At 46.4% G+C, this 25,570-nt stretch overlaps 1 protein-coding gene across 3 annotated transcripts; it reads right to left on the bottom strand.

Moving 5' to 3' along the window:
• Positions 1–4,569: 4,569 nt before the first annotated feature.
• CEACAM5 (CEA cell adhesion molecule 5) lies at positions 4,570–25,236 on the bottom strand. Of its 3 annotated transcripts, none has more exons than XM_077976282.1 (10): positions 25,038–25,236; positions 23,790–24,149; positions 18,604–18,882; positions 17,949–18,203; positions 16,115–16,393; positions 15,460–15,714; positions 13,624–13,902; positions 12,956–13,213; positions 7,128–7,256; positions 4,570–5,613 (listed from the first exon to the last, which is right to left on the bottom strand). In XM_077976282.1, exons 1-9 carry the CDS (start codon positions 25,099–25,101, stop codon positions 7,168–7,170), a joined length of 2,118 nt encoding a protein of 705 aa, XP_077832408.1. In that variant the 5' UTR covers positions 25,102–25,236; the 3' UTR covers positions 4,570–5,613; positions 7,128–7,167.
• Between the last annotated feature and the right edge of the window lie 334 nt (positions 25,237–25,570).

The raw sequence follows: 25,570 nt of genomic DNA, 5'->3' as shown, positions 1-25,570 counted from the left end.
GACAAGAGCAATCATTCTTCCACCTACCTGCCTCTTCCTACCTGCCTCCCCCACTTTAAGGCCTCCTGAAAACTTCTTCAGAGAGAACACAAGCCACAGAGGTTTTCTGTGACTTGTGTTTTCCTAGGGCGTACCCTCAAGGTCTGGCTCAGTAAACAATTCATTTAGACGCTTGCCTCAGTCACTTATTTTGGGTAACCACCATTAGTTCTGCACAGCCCTTCAATAAACCATTCCCTGCCCAGGTGACGTGTACCTAGGTGACTCAGGTCTCCATAAGTCAAACACGCTTCTCCCTTTTCAGCTCCTCCACCCCACCACTCAGTGCTGTGTGCACTGGTCTGGCCCCAATTCCAAGCTGATAGTATTGACTTAAGAAAGCAAGGCCGGGTGGGGCGGGTTGAGAAGGAAGTCAGAGGCCACCAGCCATGGAAAGAGGCAGGTGGGGCTGTCACTGCTTAAAGATCTCACACTCTAGGTGTGTTTTATGACTGTTTCTGGATTTGAAATCTCCTCTTTGTGACCATTCCAGTGACTCATGCTTTTCCTACTTCCTTCTCATTACACTTACTGTTCCTAGTACACCTCATTTATGGACAGGAATGGCTGGGCAAATAGTTGACAGTGGAGTAAAAATGACTTTATGATGACTGGGAACCTGGACCTATTTTTTCTCCAAAGAGACTGAGGTTCATAAAAGCTAGTTCTTATTCAGGGCTGTGCAGTTGTGAGTGTGGCGTTAGGGAACAGCTGCATAAGTGAAGGGTGAGACAGAAAACAAAATGCTGGCTGTTTGTCAAATCCTGAGAGTAGAGGGGGCAAAAATCACTCTGGAAGGTGGATGTCATTCAGGAGACCTTGGAAATCTTAGGATGTCCTCTGCCCCATGGGGAGGGGAATGAGGTTAAATTATGGGGCTGGGTGACAATGGGTACACTACTTCACGTCTCTGCCTCAGTTTTAAAAATCTGTAAAAAACGGGGATGGTGGCACTCAGGATGTTTTGTGAGGACTGTGCTAGCTGGAAAGCTCTTAGGATAGTGCCTGGTGCATAGTGAGGGCTGCATCAGTCTGAGCTATTATAATAATGGGAATAGGCAAAGGTACCACCCTGGGCATGGAGGATGGGGAGGTATTTCCCAGCCATAGTCCTGGCAGGCCAGCTGGAGATGAAGATGGTGAAGGGGGAGGCTTAACCTCCAGGAATGGAAGGATTGGGAAACAGTAACTCATGCACAACATTCTGTGAAAATGCAGCAGGTATACTTGGAGTGGGTGTGGCTTCTGTCACAGTTATTACCTCCTGGGGTCTAGAATGTGTCCTAGAGTCAAATGATTTTTCTTTTTTTTTTTTTTTTTTTTTTTTGAGACGGAGTCTCGCTCTGTCGCCCAGGCTGGAGTGCAGTGGCCGGATCTCAGCTCACTGCAAGCTCCGCCTCCCGGGTTCGGGCCATTCTCCTGTCTCAGCCTCCTGAGTAGCTGGGACTACAGGCGCCCGCCACCTCGCCCGGCTAGTTTTTTGTATTTTTTAGTAGAGACGGGGTTTCACCGTGTTAGCCAGGATGGTCTCGATCTCCTGACCTCGTGATCCGCCCGTCTCGGCCTCCCAAAGTGCTGGGATTACAGGCTTGAGCCACCGTGCCCGGCCGTCAAATGATTTTTCTAAAAGCCAAGCCTAGAAACAGGTTTCTGGGGTGCCTTGCAAATTAGCATTCTTTACGCCAAAAGAAAGCATTCATCTTTTTAAAGGGAAGCATTCATCTTGCTAAAGGAATCCCCTCTTTTGGCCCAGCTCGTTATTTTTGTACTATCCAAATGTATAAGGTGTTAAGAGAAAGACTGAAGAAGAGTGAAATAAGAAAGTGCATGTATAAATTAACAGGGCAGAATTGGGACTGGTATGTGTAAATTAAGAGGAAACATGTATAGGTTTTACATGAACATAAAAAGGACTTGTTTTAACCAGACATCTCCATATAAATAATGTGGGCTCTCTCTCATGGATAACAGACTTCATCACGAGAACATTCCAGCAGAATCATGAGAGAATGGGAAGTGTGGCTTCTTTCCCAACTGGCAGCTTAGACTGAGTAAGTCACTGAAGAGAACGGAGATGAAGGAGTAGATGGATGAGGGTGACAGAAATAGGGTGGTGAAAGTAAAGAACTGCAAAGAATGTTTACCAAGGGCTCATCAGGTACCAGGCTCTGTGTCTAATGCCTTACACATCTTAGTTTACCCTTTCATGTAAATTTTCTGATGCAGTAAGAATCACTCTTGTGCTTCAGATGAGAAGAGGCTGAGAGAGGTGGAGTGAGTGGTCCAGGGTCATCCAGCCAGTTCATAGCAGAGCTGGTGTGTTTCACCCTCAACTTTGTGCACAGACAGAAAAGTGAGACACAGAAGGCAGGCAAAGCAAATTTTTGTTGTGGGTGAAGTTTATAAAAGGTACCTGTGTTGGGCAGAATAATGACCTCCTAAAAATGTCCACATCCTAATCCCTGGAGCCAAGGCATAATACTTTTATTTGGCAAAAAGACTTTCCAGATGTGATGAGGTTAAGAATCTTGAGATGGGAGGTTATTCTGGATTATCTGTGTGGGCTCAGTGTAATCAGAAGGGTCCTTGTAAGGGAAAGAGGAAGGCAGGAGGGTCAGGGTGAGAATGATGCAGCCTGAGAGACTCCACTGGCCATTGCTGGCTGTGAACTCATATCAAAAGACAAAATTACAGCAGCTTTAGTTATAAATCTAATTGGCTTTTATTTGGGATTTATAATTTGGGGCAGGTCCCACTTTACAAAAACAGTGATAGTTCCCCTTTGGCAATACAATAAACAGAACAGTGGGTTTTGTCAAATTTGAACAAGAAAAGAGAGCAGTAGAAATAAATGTATTGGTTAACATCAGGTTAATTCAGGTTACTTTTTTATAAAAATTAAAGTAAGGGGGACCTCAAGTAGATTGGAATCTCTTTTTTTTTTTTTTTTTCTGAGGTGGAGTCTCACTCTGTCATCCAGGCTGGAGTGCGGTGGCGCAATCTTGGCTCACTGCAATCTTTGCCTCCCAAGTTCAAGCAATTCTCCTGCCTCAGCCTCCTGAATAGCTGGGATTACAGGTGTGTGCCACCACACCCAGCTAATTTTTGTATTTCTAGTAGAGACGGAATTTCACCACGTTGGTCAGGCTGGTCTCAAACTCCTGTCCTTGTTATCCGCCTGCTTCGCCCTCCCAAAGTGCTGGGATTATAGGCGTTAGCCACTGTGCCTGGCCATTTTTTTTTTTATTTGTCTGTTTTGGGATCTATCTGCTTTCTTAAAATTTCAGTTGGAGTATGTAACATTTAACATCAGTGGCTCTATTTTGGAGTCTTTATACACTCACTTAGGTGAGAGTGTGACCGAAACTTAAAGCATTGACATTACTCTCAGCTACCATCATTTTGGGCTTCCATCATTCATAGGTTGTGATGTCTTCCTGATCACACATTCCTTTGAGTTTTGTCACCAGCCAAAGAGAGACCATTTGACATTTGATGGATAGCTGCATGCAAACATTTAAAGCTTTTAGAGATTACAGCACACCAGGGAGACTACTAGTGTGACTATCAGGAGAATAATACCAAGAGTTTGGAGTATGCACCTTAGGCAAGATGCAAACCAACTAAAATGGAATAAAGAATGAGCCAGATGAATCTACCCATTTTAACCAAGCAGGATGTTTGTTAATTTCTGCAACTGAGTCTCTGTATACCCATTGTATTTATTTATGTGCAACAAGAAGTGTCAGAAACAGCACAGGCTCTTTCCTGTTCAGCTAGTAGGTAGCAATTCTATTATCTAGCATCTCATGCCTGGGTTACATTAAAACAGGGAGTGAGAACAGGTGAGTCTAGAAGTGTAACTCTAAAAGGGACCACCATACATTTGAACCAACAGTTGTATTAAAGATGCTGCTAATGTCAGCCATTGAGTGGACTAAAGGATCTCTTATGTAAAAATTTGGGAGTGATATGAGAGATCTGATACTCTGTTAAGCTACCCTCAGAAGATACTTCCTGTGAAATTCTAATGACAGCATTATCCTGCCAAGTGAAAGAGGCAGCAATGAGCAAAGACAAATTAAGAGGGGTAGGAGCCTCATCATGGTGGGAAGCCTTGTTCTGACATCTTGAGAAAAGCTGTCCACAGTGTGAAGTTGTCAATTTCTTGTCCTGGTTTGCAGTTTCAGTGTCTCTAGTTATGGTGTTGAACATATTGGTGAGCTCTGAGTGGCCCACACCTTAGGCATGAGCGTTTTCTCATGAAATTTACGTTGAGTTATCCATCTGTAGCTTATAGAGCTTCAGGAACAGAGCAGACTTTGTTCTTAGTGATTCCATGACAGAAAATGGGATTGAAGAAAGTGAAAGAACGCACGGTCCACTCTAGCCTACAGGTGGATAATAAAAACTCAGTAACAATGTACAAAGTGACAGCCTCATAACAGGTGTACTATAGTTTTTCTTTTCAACATAATTTCTCTCCATAGGCATCTCTATTTCTACCAAAGATAACCCCAATAAGACAAATTTGTTTTCTTTTAAATAAGTTTATTTTCATCAAACTTGGCCTCATTCTTTTCATAACTGCGGCAAGAGTAGCGACTGACCACATAGACTTTTTAAAAGTTGCTTCGCTGGAAGTTTTAATAGGGAATCTCAGATTAAACTTTTAGAAGTTTAGTTGACACTAGGAAGCCAAACCAAGGCTGACTTCAGACTTTGTCTGCAGTACCTATGGGTTTATTACCTATGGGTTTATATCCTCAAATAATGACATTATAGTCAAAGTCTTAGTAATATAATCAATGTTTTCAAATGTATTCTATTATACAAAGAGCAGAGTTATTGAACTTGTACAATAAACATATTACCATACAATATAAATATTCATGAATAGTTTCCCAAGTCTGGAGCGATCACATAGGGAGAAAATGTAAATGTCTCAATGTTTATTCACAAAAGTATATTTTATCAAATTGTTGTAAGCTGTAGATAGCGCAAAGGAAAAAAAGTTTCCTGAAATCTGGGAAACAAGACATTTAAAGAATCAGCAAAATTTCAAAAAAAATTTATGAAAATATTATCCTCATTAGTTCATTTGGTCCCATGAAATTAATTATTTTCTCTGCTTGATCTTGGTCGGCAGTTTCATGAAGCTGTCAGTTTGTTCATTACGTTTTGGAAATTCTCAGACAGTCCAGTGGTATCAGAAACTTTCATTCAAGAGTACAGGTCAGAGTCTTTTCTTTCATATATATATATACTTTTTTTTTTTTTTTTTGATATGGAGTCTTGCTCTGTCGCCAGGCTGGAGTGCAGTGGCGCGATCTCGGCTCACTGCAATCTCTGCTTCCCAGGTTCAAGCGATTCTCCTGCCTCAGCCTCCCGAGTAGCTGGGACTACAGGAGCACACCACCACGCCCAGCTAATTCCGTAGAGATGGGGTTTCACCATATTGGCTAGGATGGTCTCGATCTCTGGTCAGAGTCTTTTCTATAAATATCCTTGGTAAAGAGGCAATTTTAGACTGTAGCTGTTGCAAATGCTTTAAGGAAGAATCAAAACAACTGTCTGTGAATGACAAAGATTTAAAATGAGTATGGTTAAAAATCTGATGAGAATTTATTATAGTAAGAACACAACTCACATAGAAATTTAGTTACTTCTGTGGCATATGACATTATGGCTGACAACCTGTTAGATTTCTAGAATTTCTTATATAACTTTTGGAGCACTCACATCAATAACATACCCATAAATATAACTTAAAGAAGGCTTAGCATCACTTATCATTTGACAGTGCTTCCCATATAATTTAACATGTCAAATAAGATGGCCTTTCCATTTAGCTTCTGTTTCTCAACTGGATTCCTGAGTTCCTGATGGAGCCCATTAATGAACAGGGCCAACAAAGTATAGGCTTATGTATGTTGAAAAACTCCATAGGCAATTCTAATACTCCTAGCTGAAAGTCATGGGTATGCCCCAAGTCCTACCTATTTAGAACAGGGTTTCTCCACCCTGGCTACACATTAGTAGCATCTGGGGAGGCTTAAAAACTATAAATGCCTGGGTCCCACTCCAGATCAGTAAATCAGAATTTAGGAGTGGGGCTTAAGTATCCATTTTATAAAATGTTTCTGAGTGATTCCCACGTGTAGCTATATTTTCCATCAGATTTCTCTGATTTCTCGTGACGTTCACTCCTTTCTATTTTGGTATTACGATTATTTTTCCGGTTTTGTCTCCTGTCATAGAATTAAGGACCTTGCCTTCTTCATTTCTGTATCTGCTATGAACACATGAATTGGTTATCAGGAAAAGGTTCTCAGCCACAGGTAGATTGTGTCCTGAGCTTAAGACTCATATGTTAATGCTACAGTCTTTGTTCTTCATGAGGTCAGAAGTTGCTTGTGATGAAGGGTGTGGGTAACTCCACAGTGCAGGTGGTGGAAGGAGGTCACCCTGTTTGACATGTTTTTAGGTGTAACATTGGAACTAAGAATTCTATGTTCATATGGGGTGGAGAGGCAGGGATGTGTAGAGAGATAGATCTAATTCGGATGACGGAATTATACAAGGGAGTGGTGGTAAAGGAATTGAGAAAGCTTAGTAAAGAGAAGAAATGTGAACTTATCTAATAGACCACAGTAGGTCCCTGTGTCTTCTTGAGTAGGCGAGTGAACTAGATTTTAGGAAGGTAATGAGGCAGTCATATGCAAGAAACATTTCAAAGACTGGCAACAAGGGGTCAAGCAGGACTTTGAGCAGTTGTTGAGGTTTATGGGAATGGAGAGAATGACACAAGTGAGAGATGTTAAAAAAGGACCCAGAGGCTTTGACAATGTATTGAATTTGGGAAACAAATGAGCAGAGGCTGGGGATAATTATGTCTAAGAGACAGTGGGGTACAGGGAGCATGAAGACCAGGGAAGAAGAGACCTGCAGGAATTAGTGCTGAGAAGCAGGAGCTTGGGGGTAGGAGGAGGAGATCCAGTCCCAGATACAGGCGAAGAAGTCCTTTCTCTCTCCCAAGCATGGCAGTCGCACTGCAGGAAACCGAACAAGAGGAAAGGCTGTCATACCTACCAGTCTTTCTTAATTGCAGGAACTACACCACGGCTGCTACATCAGAGCAACCCCAACCAGCATTCCAATTATGATGCCGACAGTAGCCCTAGCTGAGAGACCAGAACTTCCAGGTGCTGAATCGCCTGTCATGGAAAGAAAAGAGAAGGAATGAATGTGATGTTATTTTGCAGTGGAGTGCCCCAGGTTCCAGCTCTCAGCATGAAGTAGCCTCTACTTGTTCCTTCAAGGAATGCATTCGTTTTGTGGGAAGGTTGCAACTTTTTTTCTCTCTCACTGTGTTTCCAGTTGGTGATCAGTCTTCTGTCAATTCCACCCTGGCCTTTCTGCACTCAGATATTTCCGAAGGCTTTGAAATTTGAGAAAGACTGATTGCTATTTTTGCGTGGCATTAGAACTTTCTATCTTTTCATGGTTGCATCTTTTTCTCAGTGTCTCAGTTGTGGTAGGCAAAAATAAGAGTCTGTTGGGTCTCCATGGCAGAGACTTGATTGACAGAAAGCCCAGGCTAGTGCATTCTGTATTTACTGAGTCCGTTGCACAGAGAACTCACTTCTCATGGGTTCCCAGCAGGCGAATGAAAAGCCCAGTTTTGGGAAACTCTGCTTCTCTCTCATGGGTGAGGGGCTTGAGGATGCCCCACCAGCCTTGTGGAAACTCTGAGAACTGCATCACTATCTAAAACTCTCTCCTCTTTCTCCTTTTCAGGAATCAGATCTGCATCGTGGTCTGAGGTCTCTCTTAGGCTCCTCCCACTTCCCACTTTTCCTCATGGTGGTTTTCTCCAGTAAATTATCTTGCATCTCTAATTCCATCTTGGTTGCATCTCAGTGGATGAAAACTAACATACCAGGCTTGATTCTTTGCACTTAACTTTTTTTCTCTCCCCCATTTTTAGCCAGTAACCATGTCCTAGTGGGTTTTCATTTGGGGCTTAGCTCTCACCAGTCAACTCAAGCTGGTGATTAATGCTATGTTAGCTACTTTAAATGTTTTTCTGGTATCTCATTTGATCCATACAATAACCCTGTTGGGTAGGCATGATTTCCATTTTACAGATGAAATGACAGAGGCTTGGAGTAGTGAAAAAACTTATCCAAAGTCAAATGATTAGTGAGAAGTGGATCTAGGATTTGGCTCTAGAACTGCCTGACTTCAAGCTAATAATACCAGTAGTGATAATAGCAGCTAATATTTATGAAGTTTCCCTCGGTGTGTGGCATTTTGCTGAAGGCTTAATCGAATATTACGTTAAATCTTTAAAACAATACTATTGAACAGTCACTCTTATTGCAATTTTCCTTTTTCCCTCCATTTCCTGGTGATGAGAATTATTACAATTTTCAGTTGAAGAATTGAAGGCTCAGAGAAGTTAAGAATCTTGTGTGAGAAATTTAAAATGGTAAATACGTTAAAAATAAAGAGAGATCTCATATTAACAACCTAACTTTACAACTTCAGGATATAGAAAAAGAACCACCTCAAACCACAGATAGTACATGAAGGAAATAAGGATTAGAGTTGAAATAAATAAAATGGAAAATGGAAAACAATAGAAGGAATCAATGAAACCAAAAGTTGGTTCTTCAAAAAAGATCAACAAAATTGACAGTCATTTATTAGACTGGCTAAGAATAAAGAGAGAAGATTCGAATTACTAAAATCAGAAATGAAAATGGAGGTATGGTGGCTTACATAATTAATCCCAGCACCTTGGGAGACTCAAACAGGAAGATTGCTGGAGGTCAGGAGGGCGAGACCAGCCTAGGCAACATAGGGAGACAGTCTCTACAAAATTTCTTAGAAAACTATCCAGACATGGTGGCACATGTCTGTAGTACCAGCCTCTCAAGAGACGGGGATAGGAGGATCACTTGAGCGCAGGAGTTGAGGCTGCAGTAAGTTGTGATGGTACTACTGCACTCTAGCTTGGGCTGGGCTACAGAGTGAGACCCTGTCTCTTGAAAAGAAAAAAAAGAAAAAATATTGAGATATTGCCAGCAATGCTACAAATTCTACAGAAATATTAAGGACTACAAGAGTGCTATGAATAATTGTATGCCAGCAAACTGTTGAATGACCAAGATGAAATGGACAAATTCCTGGAAACACACAAAAAATTTAATTTTAATAGACCTATAATTAGATAGAACCAATAAAAGCATTTGACAAAATTCACCACTCTTTCATAACAAAAACTCTCCAATTATGAATGGAAAGAAACCACCTCAGCATAATAAAGGCAATATGTGGAAAGCCCAATACTAACATGATGCTCAGTGGAGAAAGACTGAAAGCTTTCCCTGTAAGACCAGGAACAAGACAAGAATGCCTGCTTTTGCCACATCTATCCAACATAGTATTAGAAATCCTAGCCAGAGAAATTAGGCAAGAAAAAAAAAGACATCCAAATTGGAAAGAGGAAGTAAAATGATCTCTGTTATCAGATAACTTGAACTTACATGTAGAAAACCCTAAAGATTAAAAGAACCTGTCAGAGTTAATAAATAAATTTGGTAATGTTGCAGGATACAAAATCAACATGCAAACATCAGTTGTACTTCTATATATTAACAATGAACAATCTAAAAGGAAATTAAGAAAAAATTTCCAATTTACATTAACATAAAATAGTATAAAATAGTTAGAAATAAGTTTAACCAAGGAGGTGAAAGGATTGTACCCTGAAAACTATAAAACATTGCTGAAAGAAATTAAAGACAACATCAATAAATGGAAAGACATTTTTTTCATGAATGTGAAAACTCAATATTGTTAGGAGGACAATACTGCCCACAGTGAGCTGCAGGTTCAATGCAATTCCTACCAGAGTCCCACTGACATTTTTTGCAGAAACAGAAAAACCTATCCTAAAATTCATATGGACTCTCAGGACTCTAAATTGCCAAACAACCTGGAAAATAAAGAACGAAGCTGGAGGACTCACACTTCCTGATTTCAGCATTTGCTATAAAGCCACAGTAATCAATACAGTGTGGTACTGGCATAAAGGAAGATATTGAAACCAATGGAATAGAATATAGAGCCCAGAAAGAAACGCTTGCATATATGGCCAAATTATTTTTGACAAGGGTGCCAAGACCATTTAATGGGGAAAGGATATTTGTTTCAATAAATGATATTGGGAAAGCTGAATACCCACCCACAAGAGCAAGTTGAATCTTTGCCTGACACCATATATGAAAATTAACCTAAAATGGATCAAAGACCTAAATGTAAGAGTGAAAAGTATAAAACTCTGAGAAGAAAACAGGGAAAAAAGCTTAATGACATTTAATTTCATGGTGATATCTTGGTTATAACAAGTAGGCACCAAAAGAAAAACATGGATAAACTGGACTTCATGAAAATTAAAAACTTTTTTTTTTATTGGAGTCTTGCTCTGTTGCCCAGGCTGGAGTGCAGTGGCATGATCTTGGCTCACTGCAAGCTCCGCCTCCCGGGTTCATGCCATTCTCCTGCCTCAGCCTCCCGAGTAACTGGAACTATAGGCACCTGACACCACACTGGGCTAATTTTTTTTTGTATTTTTGGTAGAGATGGAGTTTCACCATGTTAGCCAGGAGGGTCTTGATCTCCTGACCTGATGATCCACCCACCTTGGCCTCCCAAAGTGCTGGGATTTACAGGCATGAGCCACTGTGCCCAGCCTAGAAAATTAAAAACTTTTATATATCGAAGAACATTATCGAGAAAGTGAAAAGGCAACCTATGAAATGGGAAAAATATTTGCAAATCATATATCTGATAGGGAATTAATTTCCAGAATATATGAAGAACTATTACAAATCAACAACCACAAAAATCCAAAAACCCAATTAATAAATGGACAAAGGACTAAAGTAGAGATTTCTCCAAGGAAGAGATACAAGTGGCCAACAAGTACATGCAAATATGCTCAACATCACTAACACTTAGAGATATGCAAATCAAAGCCACAATGACACTCCACCTCACACACATCAGGATGGCTACAAAACAGTAAGTGTTTTCAAGGAGGTTGAAAAATTGGAACTCTAGTGCATTGCTGAGAGAAATGTGAAATATTAGCACCTATGGAAAATGGTATGGTGGTTCCTCAAAAGATTAAAAAAATAATTAACATTTGATCCACCAATTCCACTTCTGGACATACACCAAAAAGAATTGAAAGCAGCAATTTGAACCGACATTTGTATACTGATGTTCACAGCAGCATTACTCACAATAGCCAAAAGATGGGAACAACTGAAAAGTCCATTGAAAGATAAGTGGATAGAAAAATGAGGTATGTCCATACAATGGAATGTTATTCAATCTTAACAAGGAATAAAATTGTAATACATGGTGCAAAATGGATGAACCTTGAAGACATTATACTAAGTGAAATACAGCAGATACAAAAGGACAACTATTATATAATTCCATGTATGTAAGCTCATTAGAATAGTTGATTACCTAGAGACAGAAAGTAGAATGGAGGTTACCAGGGTTTAGGGGGAGAAGGAGTGAGAGTTACTGTTTATCGGGTACAGAGGTTTAGTATGTTTAGATGAAAAAGTTCTGGAAATGGATAGTGTGGTTACACAAGAGTATAAAGATACTTGATTTATTTTTCCTTTTTTTTTGTGACAAGAGTATCACTCTGTCACCCAGCCTGGAGTGCAGTGGCACAATCTTGGCTCACTGCAACCTCCGCTACCCAGGTTCAAGCAATTCTCCTGCCTCAGCCTCCCTAGTGGCTGGTATTACAGGCATCTGCCACCATGCCTAGCTTTTTTTTTTTTTTTTTTTGTATCTTGAACTCCTGACCTCAAGTGATCCACTTGCCTTGGCTTCCCAAAGTGCTGGGATTACAGGCATGAACCACCACACCGGGCAATATACTTGATTGATATTTATGCTGTGTCACTTAACTGTACACTTAGAAATGGTTAATGGTAAGTTTTATGTTAGATATATATACTGGCTGGTAGACTTACCCTCTCTATAAATCCACACTTTCTGGCACTGCCCCTTCCCTCCCATGCAGAGCCCCTGTGGCTGAATCTCCCTATTTCTCCAAGTGTGTGCCACTCACTGTCCTCTGTGCTGTGTCCCATGTGCTGGGTCCACAGCCTTATACAGCCAGTGACTTCAGAGCCAGGACACAGCTCAGGAGTCTGTCCCGAGGCTCCCTCTTTTCCCATTTCCCTGCAACCTGACCCGAGGGAGGCTGTGCTGTGGATTGGCAGCTCGATTTAACCAGATTCAGAACAGGCCACCTTTACACCTTCTCCACATGCCCCGGTCCCACACCAAGTGGAGCCAAGGCAGAGCCAGTCACCAGGTGAGCCGGGCGCAGAGCAGGGAGCAGAGTCTGAGTTGCTCCACCTTCATCCAAGGGGCTTCCTCCTCTCATTTGCGGAAAAAGTGTGAGCTTGTTTCAAAACCTCCTTGTTCCTTGTAGCTCGTAGAGTAGGTTAAAAAAACACAAAGAGGTGACAGAAAGGGACATATTGGTGATAGAGAGGAGAAACTCGACCTTAAGAACGCTTCTTTCTCCTGGACTATGAAGCCCCTTTCACTATAGGGGGCCTTCTGGGGCTAAGGGAGCCCCCTCCCCACATTCCAGGCTGGACCCGAGGTCAGCCATGAGATATCAGAGAAGCCGGGGAGGAAAGAGTCAGCCGAGATGGAGTGAGAGGGCTCAGGGTAGAATTTGGGATTTCCTTGTGCCCATGGAACACAGACTGGGCAAGAAAATGTCTTCTTGGCTCTTTTGTGAGAACCAGATAGACTCCACCCCAAAACGTGATGCTGGTGCTCTAGAGAAGCCACTTACCAGAGGAGACTGAGATGTTCTTGACTATGGAGTTATTGCGACCGGTAGCCAAGTTAGAGACAAAACAGGCATAGGCCCCGCTATTGTTTGATGTGATTTTGGAGATAAAGAGAACTTGTGTGTGTTGCCGCAGTGTCCCATTGATAAGCCAAGAATACTGCGGGGATGGGTTAGAGTCCGAGTGGCAGGAGAGGTTGAGGTTTGCTCCCGAACGGTAAGACAAGTCTGGGGGGGATATGATGGGGGTGTCTGGGCCATCTGGAACAAAGAGAACAAAACCACAGGTGATGTCATCAGAGGAAAGGGGAAGCTCCTGATTGTAGAAGGGCCACAGTGTCCTTCTGAGTCCTGTCCCAATCCTGTGTTAAAAAGTCCAAACCATAACCCTCATGTTCCCTGAGTCTGGGTCTGAGACATTCACTTGTTTCTCCCATCACAGGCTGTGGACCCTGAGCCTCCCAAGACAGGAGCAGCTCCTCCCCTCTTATTCTTGGTCCAGGCTGGGTTTGCCCTAGTTTTCCCAGGGCAGGAAGTTATGGCCAGCCTGGGTGTCCAGGAGTGGCGGTCTGGTCTGAATCTTTGGACCTGAGGAGAACTGAGAGTCCTAACCTCTGGCTGTATGGATTTGGATTGGAAACCAGGGCCACAGAGGAACAGAAGATACTCACAGGTGACATTCAGGGTGACTGGGTCACTGCGTTTTGCACTCTCTGAGTTCTGGATTCCACATTCATAGGGTCCTGTGTCATTCCGTGTGACACTGAGTAGAGTGAGGATCCTGTTGCCATTGGAGAGCTGCAGCCTGGGACTGACCGAGAGGCTCTGATTGTTTACCCACCACAGGTAGGTTGTGTTCTCAGCCACAGGTTCACAGGTTAAGGTCACAGCATCCTTGTCCTCTATGGGGTTGGAGTTGTTGCTGGTGATGTAGGGCTTGGGCAGCTCCGCTGTGAAGATAACAGAGAGAAGATTGCCCTGTGTGGCACCTTTGATTCCTCACAGGCATCTTTCAATCAGAGTTGGCATCTCCCACCCCTCAGCCCACCTGAGTCCTTAAAAGCTCAGGGCAGGTGTGTGTGTGTCACAAGACAGATGCACAATGATCTGAGGGCTCAGAGACTGTAAGGCTCGATGCTTTCTGTGGGAGAAGCACAGACTTTTCTCAAGTGTGAATTGGGCAGTAGCGTTGGGTTGTGGACAGACACAGGACCGGGGGTCACAGCCCCCAGCACTTCTGGTCCTTTCCTGACTGGCTGGCTGCCTGGCCCATTGGGGTCCTCACCTGGAATTGGAAGGAGCTGAGTTTCTTCCAGCTGCACGGTCCCGCACCACCCAGCCAAGGTATGTTCTCTCTGAGGCTTTGCTATTTAAGGACATCCTAGAGATGGGTGATGATGGGGATGGGTGTTTGAGCAGAAATAGTGCAGGAGACTAGGAGCAAGTCTAAAGGTGACAAGTCAAGGGTCAGACTGTGGGCCACAGGTGGGGCAGCTCTGCCCAGGAGTTTGATGGGAACAGAGTTTCATTTTGGGAGGAAGAAGAGTTGTGTGGACAGATGGTGGTGATGGTAGCAGAACAAGGGGAATAGATTTAATACCACTGAACTGCACGTGTAGAAAGGTTAAGATGGGAAGTCTGTGATAGATATGCACTGTTACCCTCTGTATAAATACACAATTTTTGACACTGCCCATTCCCTGCCATGCAGAGCCCCTGTGGTGCATCTCCTGATTTCTCCAAGTGTGGGTCGCTCGCTGTCCCCTGTGCTGTGTCCCATGTGCTGTGCCCACAGCCTCATATACCTGATGACGTCAGAGCCAGGACACAGCTCAGGAGCCTGCCCTGAGGCTCCCTTTCTTTCCATTTTCCTGCAGCCTGACTGGGACGACGGGAGGCTTTGGTGTTGATTGGCAGCTTGATTTAGCCTAATTCAGGACAGACCACCCGGGCTCCTTCTCCACACACGTGGGTCCCACCCCAGGTGGAGTCAGACAAGGCCAGTCACGGCGGGGGGGAGCCCAGAGCAGAGCAGGGAGCAAAGTCTGAGCTGTTTCTCTCTTACCCAAGGGGCTTCCTTCTCTCATTTGGGAAAAAAGTCTGAGCTTGTTTCAAAGCCTCAAATGTTCCTTGCAGTTCACCGAGTAGGCAAAAGAGCACAAAGAGGTGATAGAAAGGGACAGATTGGTGACAGAGAGAAGCAACTTGACCTTGAGAACCCTTGCTCCTTCCCACTCTGTGAAGCTTCCTCCACTATACAGGGCTCGGGGGCTGAGGGAGCCTCCTCCCCACATTCCAGGCTGGACCCGGGGTCAGCCATGAGAAATCAGAACAACACAGAGAAGAGAGTCTGTAGAGACACACTGGGGAGGTCCAGCGGGAGAATCTGGGATTTGCTTGTGCCCATTGGACACAGGCTGGGATAGAAAATTTCTTCCTGGTTCTTCTCTGAAAACCAGACAGACTCCACCTCAAAACGTGATGTCAGCGCTCGTGGATCCACTTACCATAGACTGTGATCGCCGTGACTGTGGTCCTATTGAGGCCAGTGGCTGAGTTATGGGCTTGGCACATATAGGATCCACTATTATTCACGGTGATGTTGGGTATAAAGAGCTCTTGTGTGGATTGCTGGAACGTCCCATTGACAAACCAAGAGTACTGTGCAGCTGGGTTAGAGGCTACGTGGCAGGAGAGGTTCAGATTTTCCCCTGCTCTGTAAGGTGTGTTTAGAGGGGAAATGGTGGGCGCATCCGGGCCATCTGGAGCAAAGAGAATAAAGCCACAGGTGATGTTGTCAGAGGGAAGTGGAAGTTCCTGGTCTGTGGAAGGACCATGGTGTCCCTCTAAGCTGAGTCACAACCCTAAAGTCTCAACCAAACCCCTCTTGTATCTACTGAGCCTGAGTCTGAGACATTCACCTGTTTCTCCCATCACAGGGTGTGGACCCCGAGCCTCCCCGGACAGGAGCAGCCCCTCCCCTCCTATTCTTGATCAAGACTTGGTCTGCCCAGGTTTTTCTGGGGCAGAAAGTCACAGACAGTCTGGATGTCCAGGGGTGACGGTCTGTGTACTTGAACCTGAGAGGGACTGAGAGGCCCGGCCTCTGATCCTGTGGATTTGGGCCGGCAGCCTGGGCCAGAGAGGAGCAGAGATACTCACAGAGGACATTCAGGGTGACTGGGTCGCTGCGTCTGACACTCACTGGGTTCTGGGTTTCACATTCGTAGAACGTTGTGTCGTTTCTTGGAATATTGAATACAGTGAGGGTCCTGTTGTCATTGGACAGCTCCAGCCTGGAACTGACCGAGAGGCTCTGATTGTTTACCCACCACAGGTAGGTTGTGTCCTGAGTCTCAGGTTCACAGGTTAAGGTCACAGCATCCTTGTCCTCTATGGGGTTGGAGTTGTTGCTGGTGATGTAGGGCTTGGGCAGCTCCGCTGTGAAGATAACAGAGAGAAGATTGCCCTGTGTGGCACCTTTGATTCCTCACAGGCATCTTTCAATCAGAGTTGGCATCTCCCACCCCTCAGCCCATCTGAGTCCTTAAAAGCCCAGGGCAGGTGTGTGTGTGTCACAAGACAGATGCACAATGATCTGAGGGCTCAGAGACTGTAAGGCCGGCTGCTTTGTGTGGGAGAAGCACAGACTTTTCTCAAGTGTGAATTGGGCAGTAGCGTTGGGTTGTGGACAGACACAGGACTGGGGGTCACAGCCCCCAGCACTTCTGGTCCTTTCCTGACTGGCTGGCTGCCTGGCCCATTGGGGTCCTCACCTGGAATTGGAAGGAGCTGAGTTTCTTCCAGCTGCACGGTCCCACACCACCCAGCCAAGGTGTGTTCTCTCTGAGGCTTTGCTATTTAAGGACATCCTAGAGATGGGTGATGATGGGGATGGGTGTTTGAGCAGAAATAGTGCAGGAGACTAGGAGCAAGTCTAAAGGTGACAAGTCAAGGGTCAGACTGTGGGCCACAGGTGGGGCAGCTCTGCCCAGGAGTTTGATGGGAACAGAGTTTCATTTTGGGAGGAAGAAGAGTTGTGTGGACAGATGGTGGTGATGGTAGCAGAACAAGGGGAATAGATTTAATACCACTGAACTGCACGTGTAGAAAGGTTAAGATGGGAAGTCTGTGTTAGATATGCACTGCTACCCTCTGTATAAATACACAATTTTTGACACTGCCCGTTCCCTGCCATGCAGAGCCCCTGTGGTGCATCTCCTGATTTCTCCAAGTGTGGGTCGCTCGCTGTCCCCTGTGCTGTGTCCCATGTGCTGTGCCCACAGCCTCATATACCTGGTGACGTCAGAGCCAGGACACAGCTCAGGAGCCTGCCCTGAGGCTCCCTTTCTTTCCATTTTCCTGCAGCCTGACTGGGACGACGGGAGGCTTTGGTGTTGATTGGCAGCTTGATTTAGCCTAATTCAGGACAGACCTCCCGGGCTCCTTCTCCACACACGTGGGTCCCACCCCAGGTGGAGTCAGACAAGGCCAGTCACGGCGGGGGGGAGCCCAGAGCAGAGCAGGGAGCAAAGTCTGAGCTGTTTCTCCCTTACCCAAGGGGCTTCCTTCTCTCATTTAGGAAAAAAGTATGAGCTTGATTCAAAGCCTCGAATGTTCCTTGCAGTTCACGGAGTAGGCAAAAGAACACAAAGAGGTGATAGAAAGGGACAGATTGGTGACAGAGAAGCAACTTGACCTTGAGAACCCTTGCTCCTTCCCACTCTGTGAAGCTTCCTCCACTATACAGGGCTCGGGGGCTGAGGGAGCCTCCTCCCCACATTCCAGGCTGGACCCGGGGTCAGCCATGAGAAATCAGAACAATACAGAGAAGAGAGTCTGTAGAGACACACTGGGGAGGTCCAGCGGGAGAATCTGGGATTTGCTTGTGCCCATTGGACACAGGCTGGGATAGAAAATTTCTTCCTGGCTCTTCTCTGAAAACCAGACAGACTCCACCTCAAAACGTGATGTCAGCGCTCGTGGATCCACTTACCGTAGACTGTGATCGCCGTGACTGTGGTCCTATTGAGGCCAGTGGCTGAGTTATGGGCTTGGCACATATAGGATCCGCTATTATTCACGGTGATGTTGGGTATAAAGAGCTCTTGTGTGGATTGCTGGAACGTCCCATTGACAAACCAAAAGTACTGTGCAGTTGGGTTAGAGGCTGCGTGGCAGGTGAGGTTCAGATTTTCCCCTGCTCTGTAAGGTGTGTTTAGAGGGGAAATGGTGGGCGCATCCGGGCCATCTGGAGCAAAGAGAATAAAGCCACAGGTGATGTTGTCAGAGGGAAGTGGAAGTTCCTGGTCTGTGGAAGGACCATGGTGTCCCTCTAAGCTGAGTCACAACCCTAAAGTCTCAACCAAACCCCTCTTGTATCTACTGAGCCTGAGTCTGAGACATTCACCTGTTTCTCCCATCACAGGGTGTGGATCCCGAGCCTCCCCGGACAGGAGCAGCCCCTCCCCTCCTATTCTTGATCAAGACTTGGTCTGCCCAGGTTTTTCTGGGGCAGAAAGTCACAGACAGTCTGGATGTCCAGGGGTGACGGTCTGTGTACTTGAACCTGAGAGGGACTGAGAGGCCTGGCCTCTGGCCCTGTGGATTTGGACCGGCAGCCTGGGCCAGAGAGGAGCAGAGATACTCACAGAGGACATTCAGGGTGACTGGGTCGCTGCGTCTGACACTCACTGGGTTCTGGGTTTCACATTTGTAGGATGTTGTGTCATTTCTTGGAATATTGAATACAGTGAGGGTCCTGTTGTCACTGGACAGCTCCAGCCTGGGACTGACCGGGAGGCTCTGATTGTTTACCCACCACAGGTAGGTTGTGTCCTGAGTCTCAGGTTCACAGGTTAAGGCCACAGCATCCTTGTCCTCCACGGGGTTGGAGTTGTTGCTGGAGATGTAGGGCTTGGGCAGCTCCGCTGTGCAGGTAACAGAGAGAAGATTGCCCTGTGTGGCACCTTTGATTCCTCCACAGGCATCTTTCAATCAGAGTTGGCATCTCCCACCCCTCAGCCCACCTGAGTCCTTAAAAGCCCACGGCAGGTGTGTGTGTCACAAGACAGATGCATGATGATCTGAGAGCTCTGTGTGGGAGAATCACAGACTTTCTGTGAATTGAGCGGCAGCACTGGGCTGTGGACAGACACAGGACTGGGGGGAGTCACAGCTCCTGGTGCCTCTCCTGGTCCCTCCCTGACCAGCTGGCTGCCTGGCCCACCTTGGGGTCCTCACCTGGAACGTTCAGGTGCTGAGTCCCTTCCACCTTCAGTTCTGCTTTGTTTCCCTAGGTGTATTTTTTCTGCAACTTCCCTGTCTAAGGACATCCTAGAAATGGATGGCGATAGGACTTCCCATTGTCCTTAAACCCTGTAGATATTGTACAGGCTGGCCTGGGACTGGATGTTTCAGCAGAAATAAGACAGGGGACACCAGAGGCAAGCCTGGAGGTCAGCTCAGTTGTCAGGCAGTGGAGGCACAAGGTGGGGCAGTTTTCCCCAGGTGTTTGATGATGACTGACTTGAGCCAGTGACCCCTAAAGATAGAGTGGAGTCCAGGGAATGATCTAGAAAAGAGTGAGGTGACAGGCAGGAGCTGCCTGGATTTAACAGCAGAACCATATGTATGTTCTTTGTCTTTGGTCTTTTTTTGTTTGTTTATTTTTCAAGACGGAGCCTTGCTGTGTCGGCCAGGCACGATCTTGGCTCACTGCAACCTCTGCCTCCCGGGTTCAAGCAATTCTCCTGTCTCAGCCTCCCAAGTAGCTGGGACTACAGGCACCCACCACCATGCCTGGCTAAATTTCATACTTTTAGTAGAGATTGGGTTTCACCATCTTGGTCAGGCTGGTCTTGAACTTCTGACCTCAGGTGGTCTGCCCACCTCAGCCTCCCAAAAGGCTGGGATTATAGGCATGAGCCACTATGCCCAGCCTGTCTTCAGTCTTTAATGTCCCTTCTCCCCTTGCAGAGGGCAGGCGAGGACCTGTGGATCTCTCCATAAATACATGTAGACATTTGCAAATGCAGAACTGACTGGTGGAAAAGAGAAAGCATGAACTGCTGGAAATCTGGCCCTCAAGGACCACGTGTGTTTGACAGTTATGAGATAGAACTTTGAGAAGAAATTTTGCAATTATTTTCTCCCATTCGACATTATGCTAAATGAAATAAGCCACTCACAGGGCAGATACTGTAGGATTCCACTTATATGAGGTCCCTAGAGTAGCCACACTCGTGGAATCAGAGAGTAGAATGGTGGTTATCAGGGCCTGGGAGGTGGGGGAATGGAGAGTTGTTCATGGCTCTGCAGTTTCAGTTACTCAGGATGAAGAGGTGCTAGAGATCTGCTGTTCAGCTTGGTGCCTATAGTTCATACAGATTGAGTATCTCTTATGCGTAAGGCTTAGGACTAAAAGTGTTTTGGATTTTTGACTGTTTTTGAGTTTTGAAAATATTTGCAGTATACTTACCAGTTTAGCATCCCAAATCTGAAAATACAGAATCCAAAGTGCTCCAGTGAGCTTTTCTTTTTTTCTTTTCTCTTCTTTTCTATCTCTCTCTCCCCTTCCCCCACCTTTTTTAAAATTTGAGATGGAGTCTCGCTCTGTTGCCAGGCTAGAGTGCAGTGGCACGATCTCAGCTCACTGCAACCTCCACCTCCTGGGTTCAAGCTATTCTCCTGCCTCAGCCTCCCAAGTAGCTGAGACTACAGGCACACGCCACCACACCCAGATAATTTTTGTATTTTTAGTAGAGATGGGATTTCACCATGTTGGCCAGGATGGTCTTGATCTCTTGACTTCATGATCCTCCTGCCTCGGCCTCCCAAAGTGCTGGGATTACAGGCGTGAGCTACCACTCCCAGCCTCCAGTGAGCATTTCTTTTGAGCATCATGTCAGTGGTCAAAAAATGTTGGATTTTGGAGCATTTTAGATTTTGGATTTTTGGATTTGGGATACTCAACCTGTAATACTATAATTTGCCCTTAAAAATTTGTCAGTAGTTTTGATCTCATGTTATTTTCTGACTATAGTTAAAAAAAATGAAAGACATTTGGGGGAAACATTAAATTTTTTCCAGAAGTGGAAATTGTTGTTAATGGCCTAAAGATCTAAGATCAGTTGCTGGAAGTAGTACTTCTCTTGATATTATACGAAGGTTTAGGTCTGCTCTCAATTCCAGTGGGATCACATTATGCTCAAAGGCAGATGCTGAAGGTGGTTTGAAATCAGTGACTCCCTGAGTAGAGAGAAGGGTATGAGTCCTGTTAGGAGGACAGAACTGGTCAGAGAGGAAGTCTTAGGTGTGTCAATTACATAAAGGGAGAAATGATGCCAAATTAGGAGAAGCGATGTGTGTTATGTTAGTAAGTTTAGAAAGCGCTCCCTGCCCCTGGTTCCTGTGCAGAGTTAGGCAAAAAGAGGAGAAGCCCCAAATCAGGCATGTGAAAGATTTTCTTCCTCTCCTATCAACCTCAGAAAGCACAACTAGAGTTTAAGTTTGTATAACTGGGCAAAGTCTAAGTGAGACGCCAGTGGCTGGTGCACTTCTCAGTCCAAGGGACCCCACCTTATGACAATGGCATCATCACGAGGACACAGGTATATGTAGAATGGACAGCAAACCCATCAGACAGCACCTGCTTGGCCAGCTGCACCTGGGGGAGGCCCCAGGATCCACTGGAGGATGTGAGCCCCACACCAGGATGAAGATGGAGTAGGTAGTGAAATGGGTGGAATAAGCATGTGGGCTTTGGGGACTGCAGACCTGTCCTTCTGCCTCTGACCTCCTGGTGAGTCAGTGTAGGAAGTGGATGGAGGAGTTGCTCATCCTTGTCCTGCTGCCTGTTCTGCGTGTTGGCCTCATGGAGGTAAAGAGCCCTGGGCGGGGACACAGCGGAAGCTCATTCTCCTGGTGACCTGTTGACATTGACTTGTGATGGAGCCTGGCAGGAGCGGCTGCTCCAGCTGATTTCTGTGCCTTCCCTATTGCCTGGGAAGTGGGCCAGGCCACAGTGTGAGCGGGAAGAAAACAGGACAGCCAGCCTTGTTCGAGGGAGTGTCTGGGGAAGGCCTAAGAGTGGAGGGAGATGTTCAGGGATAGGCATCTCAGCTGGAATGAAGAGGGAGGAGCACGGAGGAACAGGAGACAGTCAGAAATGCCCATGGCAATGAGACATGTGGGGTATAGTGACCTCAGAGACCCCAGGAGCAGGAGTCCCTTGGCTGTCCTGACCAGGACCAGGGAGCCTTGAAAACCCTCCCATGGCCAAGGAACCCCAGAGTCACATGAGATAGGGTTACTTTCAGGACAGGGAGTCAGAGGAATGGTACATGGATCTTAGCCCCTGACGGACAGGCAACCGGCCAGAACTTCCTAGGATTCTGCATCCAGGATCCAGTCTCTATAGAGATTATGGATCATTCCTTCATTCATTCCCTCCTTCATGAGAGAGCTACTGAGCAAGAGTGTGTCTCACTTTGGGCCTGTGTTGGCGCAGGGATGTGAGTGCGGAGAGAAAGCGAAATCCTTTCCTTTATCCTCCCATGGGAGTGACACTGACAAATCGGGAAACACAGGATTTCAGGTCCAGTGAGGGAGCTGTGGATCTAAGGGAGAGGCCTGGACAATCCTGGCACTGACCCTGACAGTTGAGGTGATTTAGTTCTAGAGTAAAACTGATTAGCTCTCCATTTACTTCTCACTCTCCAGACCAGAATCTCCACTTCTGAGCTGTGGATGCACAAGACAAAAGGAAGCAGACCCATGACTGGTCTCAGGTCTGCAAATGCCTGACAATAAACAGCCCCGCCCACCCCGGGTTGAGGAGAGGAGGCGGTTCTGGCTGCAGACAGACCTCATATGTCTCTAATCTGCCATCTATAGCCTGTGTGACCCTTTTTCGTGACTGTCTCCCTGTGCCTCAATTTCCTTTCAATAAGTAGGATAAGTGTTATTTGGCTGTGAGATTGTTTGTGAATTAACCTCAAAATATTTACTTTCACTTGATCTCAGCTCTGCACAGAGGAACTGCCCAAATGAAGAGCATTTATGTTGATTTGCCTCCAAGAGAGAGGGCCCTGGGCCTGATCCCTGGTGGACAAGGAGCTGTCGGGAGCATCTTCTCTCCTCTGTTCCTCCTTCTGAGGACACTGAACTTCCCATGGAGTCACCTATGTCCCCAGGGCAATGGACTGATGCCCTAGTAACCTTGTCTATCTATCCTCCCCACATTGAGTCTCAAGTAAAGGACAAGGCTCTGTCCTTGCCCAGATGAGACTCTGGGGACAGGGAACAGGTGTGGCCAGAAACTCCAATTCTGCATCCAGAATCCAGCTCCAGGAGCCACGGCCCTTGGACAAGCTGGTAAGTCCTTCCTCCCAGTCAGCCCTACCCAGGAGGCCACAACCTAGCCCTGGCACAGGCTCCCCTGGGTCACCTGGAGTCAGGAGCCCTGGGGCTGAGCTTCTCTGTGAAGATCCCAGGAAGTCCTTCAGGCCAGGCCCTGATCCAGTTCTCCAGGGTCTTTCTCAGGGTCAGGTTTATGGGGAAGGCATGGGGTGCTAGGCTGAGACTGACCTCCCCCTGCTGAGTCCCCCCATCAGACTGTCCTTCCTCTGCAGTGAGTGTCTGCAGGATCTGGATGCCAGAAAGGAATTCTGATCTGTGGAAGTTTGTCTCTTCTGTGTGTGTCCTGCACTAAATGTCCAAACCCTAACACGGCACGTAATACAGAGAGGGCACAGGCACAGCCCAGGCCTGAGAATCCCGTATGTGGGAAGTAGAACTGAACCCCAACACCCAGAGGTCATGGGGAATCACTCACGGTATACCCGGAACTGGCCAGTTGCTTCTTCATTCACAAGATCTTCCTTTATGACTTGTATGGTGTAGGATCCTGTGTCACTCTGGGTGACATTGTGGATCAGCAGGGATGCATTGAAGTCTATTGTCTCTCGACCGCTGTGTGCGGGCCCTGGGGTAATTTGTTGAGTTCTTATTACACATGATCCAATTCGACGGCTGGCATCCACTCTTTCTCCCTTGTACCAAATGTAGCCAAAAAGATTCTGGGACACATTGTGGGCAAGTAGAAGAACCTCCTTCCCCTCTGCAACATTGAACGGCCTGGATTCAATAGTGAGCTGGGCAGTGGTGGGCGGGTTCCAGAAGGTTAGAAGTGAGGCTAGGAGAGAGGAGAGAGCATCGGTCAATATTGGGACCTATGCATTAGGGTGGAAAAACGGGGCCCTGGGTCCTGAGCAGGTCTCTTCATCCCCCAGCCCCGGAGTGAGTGAGTGAGTGTGTGTGTATATGTGTGTCCTACTGGATCAAGGTCAGCAGCATGACTCCTATTCCTTAGCACCTCCGACCTTGGCATTTCCCTCTGTGGAATGCTGCTCCCCAGGGGTCTGCGCGACTGCCTCCCCACTGGCCTCAGGTCCTGCTCACATCAGGGCATTCTTGGGAGACTCCGTCCCTGACACCTCCTCTAGAGACCCTGGTTCTTTTCTTTCTGACCTTTCCCTGCTCTGTTCCCACCAGGGCTCTTGTCAACACCTGACCTCACATTCTAGATCTCTTTGCCTGTCTGCCTTCCTCCCCATGAGAGCATGAGCTTCATGAGGGCAGGGACTTGTGTGATCTTGGGTGCACATCAGTGCCTGGGACAGGCTGCAGACTCCTGTGATGAGCTCATGAGCCTTCTCAGGGCCCTCAACGGCCTGGGGTTTATTTTCCAATGTCTGCGGTAGGCAGGTGAGGACAATGTTTCATGCCCTGGTTATGTTTTTATTTAAAGTGTCATCTGATGCAGTTATTACGACTTTTAAAAATGTAGTGGCCAGTGACAATTAACTAGGAAAATAGAACGCTTGAGATTTTCCTGCCCTGTTCCAATTCCAGTTCAATTTGATTTTTCTGGTGTGACTCCTGTCCCTCTCTGATGTCCTCTTCCTTATTCAGGCTCCAACAGGAGCCCTCTGTCCGTCTCAGAGCCCTGTCCTCCCCGGGAGACCCCAACCAGTCTCTGTGCCGCCTCCTCCCACCCTCTCCCAGGTTGTCCTCCCCTCACCTGTGAGCAGGAGCGTCTGCCAGGGGATGCACCATCTGTGAAGAGGGGCTGAGGGAGACCCCATGGTCTCTGCTGTCTGCTCTGTCCTCTTCTGTGGAGAAGATCCTGAGTTCCAGGAACGCTCTTGTCAGGGCAGCTGTGACTGCCTGGTCTGCTGTCCTTCCTCCCTCTGTCCTGAGTCTCCTCCTACAGCAGGAGTACTTCTCGGCATCATGTGGGTCATGGGTGTGGTCTCTATTCAGGTGTCCTCTGTCCCCTCCCCTCTCATTTCTGCCTCTTTTGTCCCTCCTCCTTTTTCCCTTCTATTTTCAGTTCCCCAGACAAAGCTTTTTGGCAAGGTGGATGGACTCCCGTCCCCTGGGAGGACAACCTGCCTTCCCCAGTGCTGAACTCTACTGTGTTCTGGCCTTGGGTCTGTCACACCAGGGGGATTATTTTCCTTTGTCACAGAGAAACCCAGCTGGGCTCCGGGTCTCCCCACGCTCTCCAGTGCTCTGGGAAGGTGGGATTGATGTTCGGTAGGAAGGTGACGG

Source organism: Macaca mulatta, chromosome 19 (genome assembly GCF_049350105.2).
Source record: "Macaca mulatta isolate MMU2019108-1 chromosome 19, T2T-MMU8v2.0, whole genome shotgun sequence".
Classification (NCBI taxonomy): domain Eukaryota; kingdom Metazoa; phylum Chordata; class Mammalia; order Primates; family Cercopithecidae; genus Macaca; species Macaca mulatta.
This window is presented reverse-complemented; position numbering and strand designations above follow the sequence as displayed.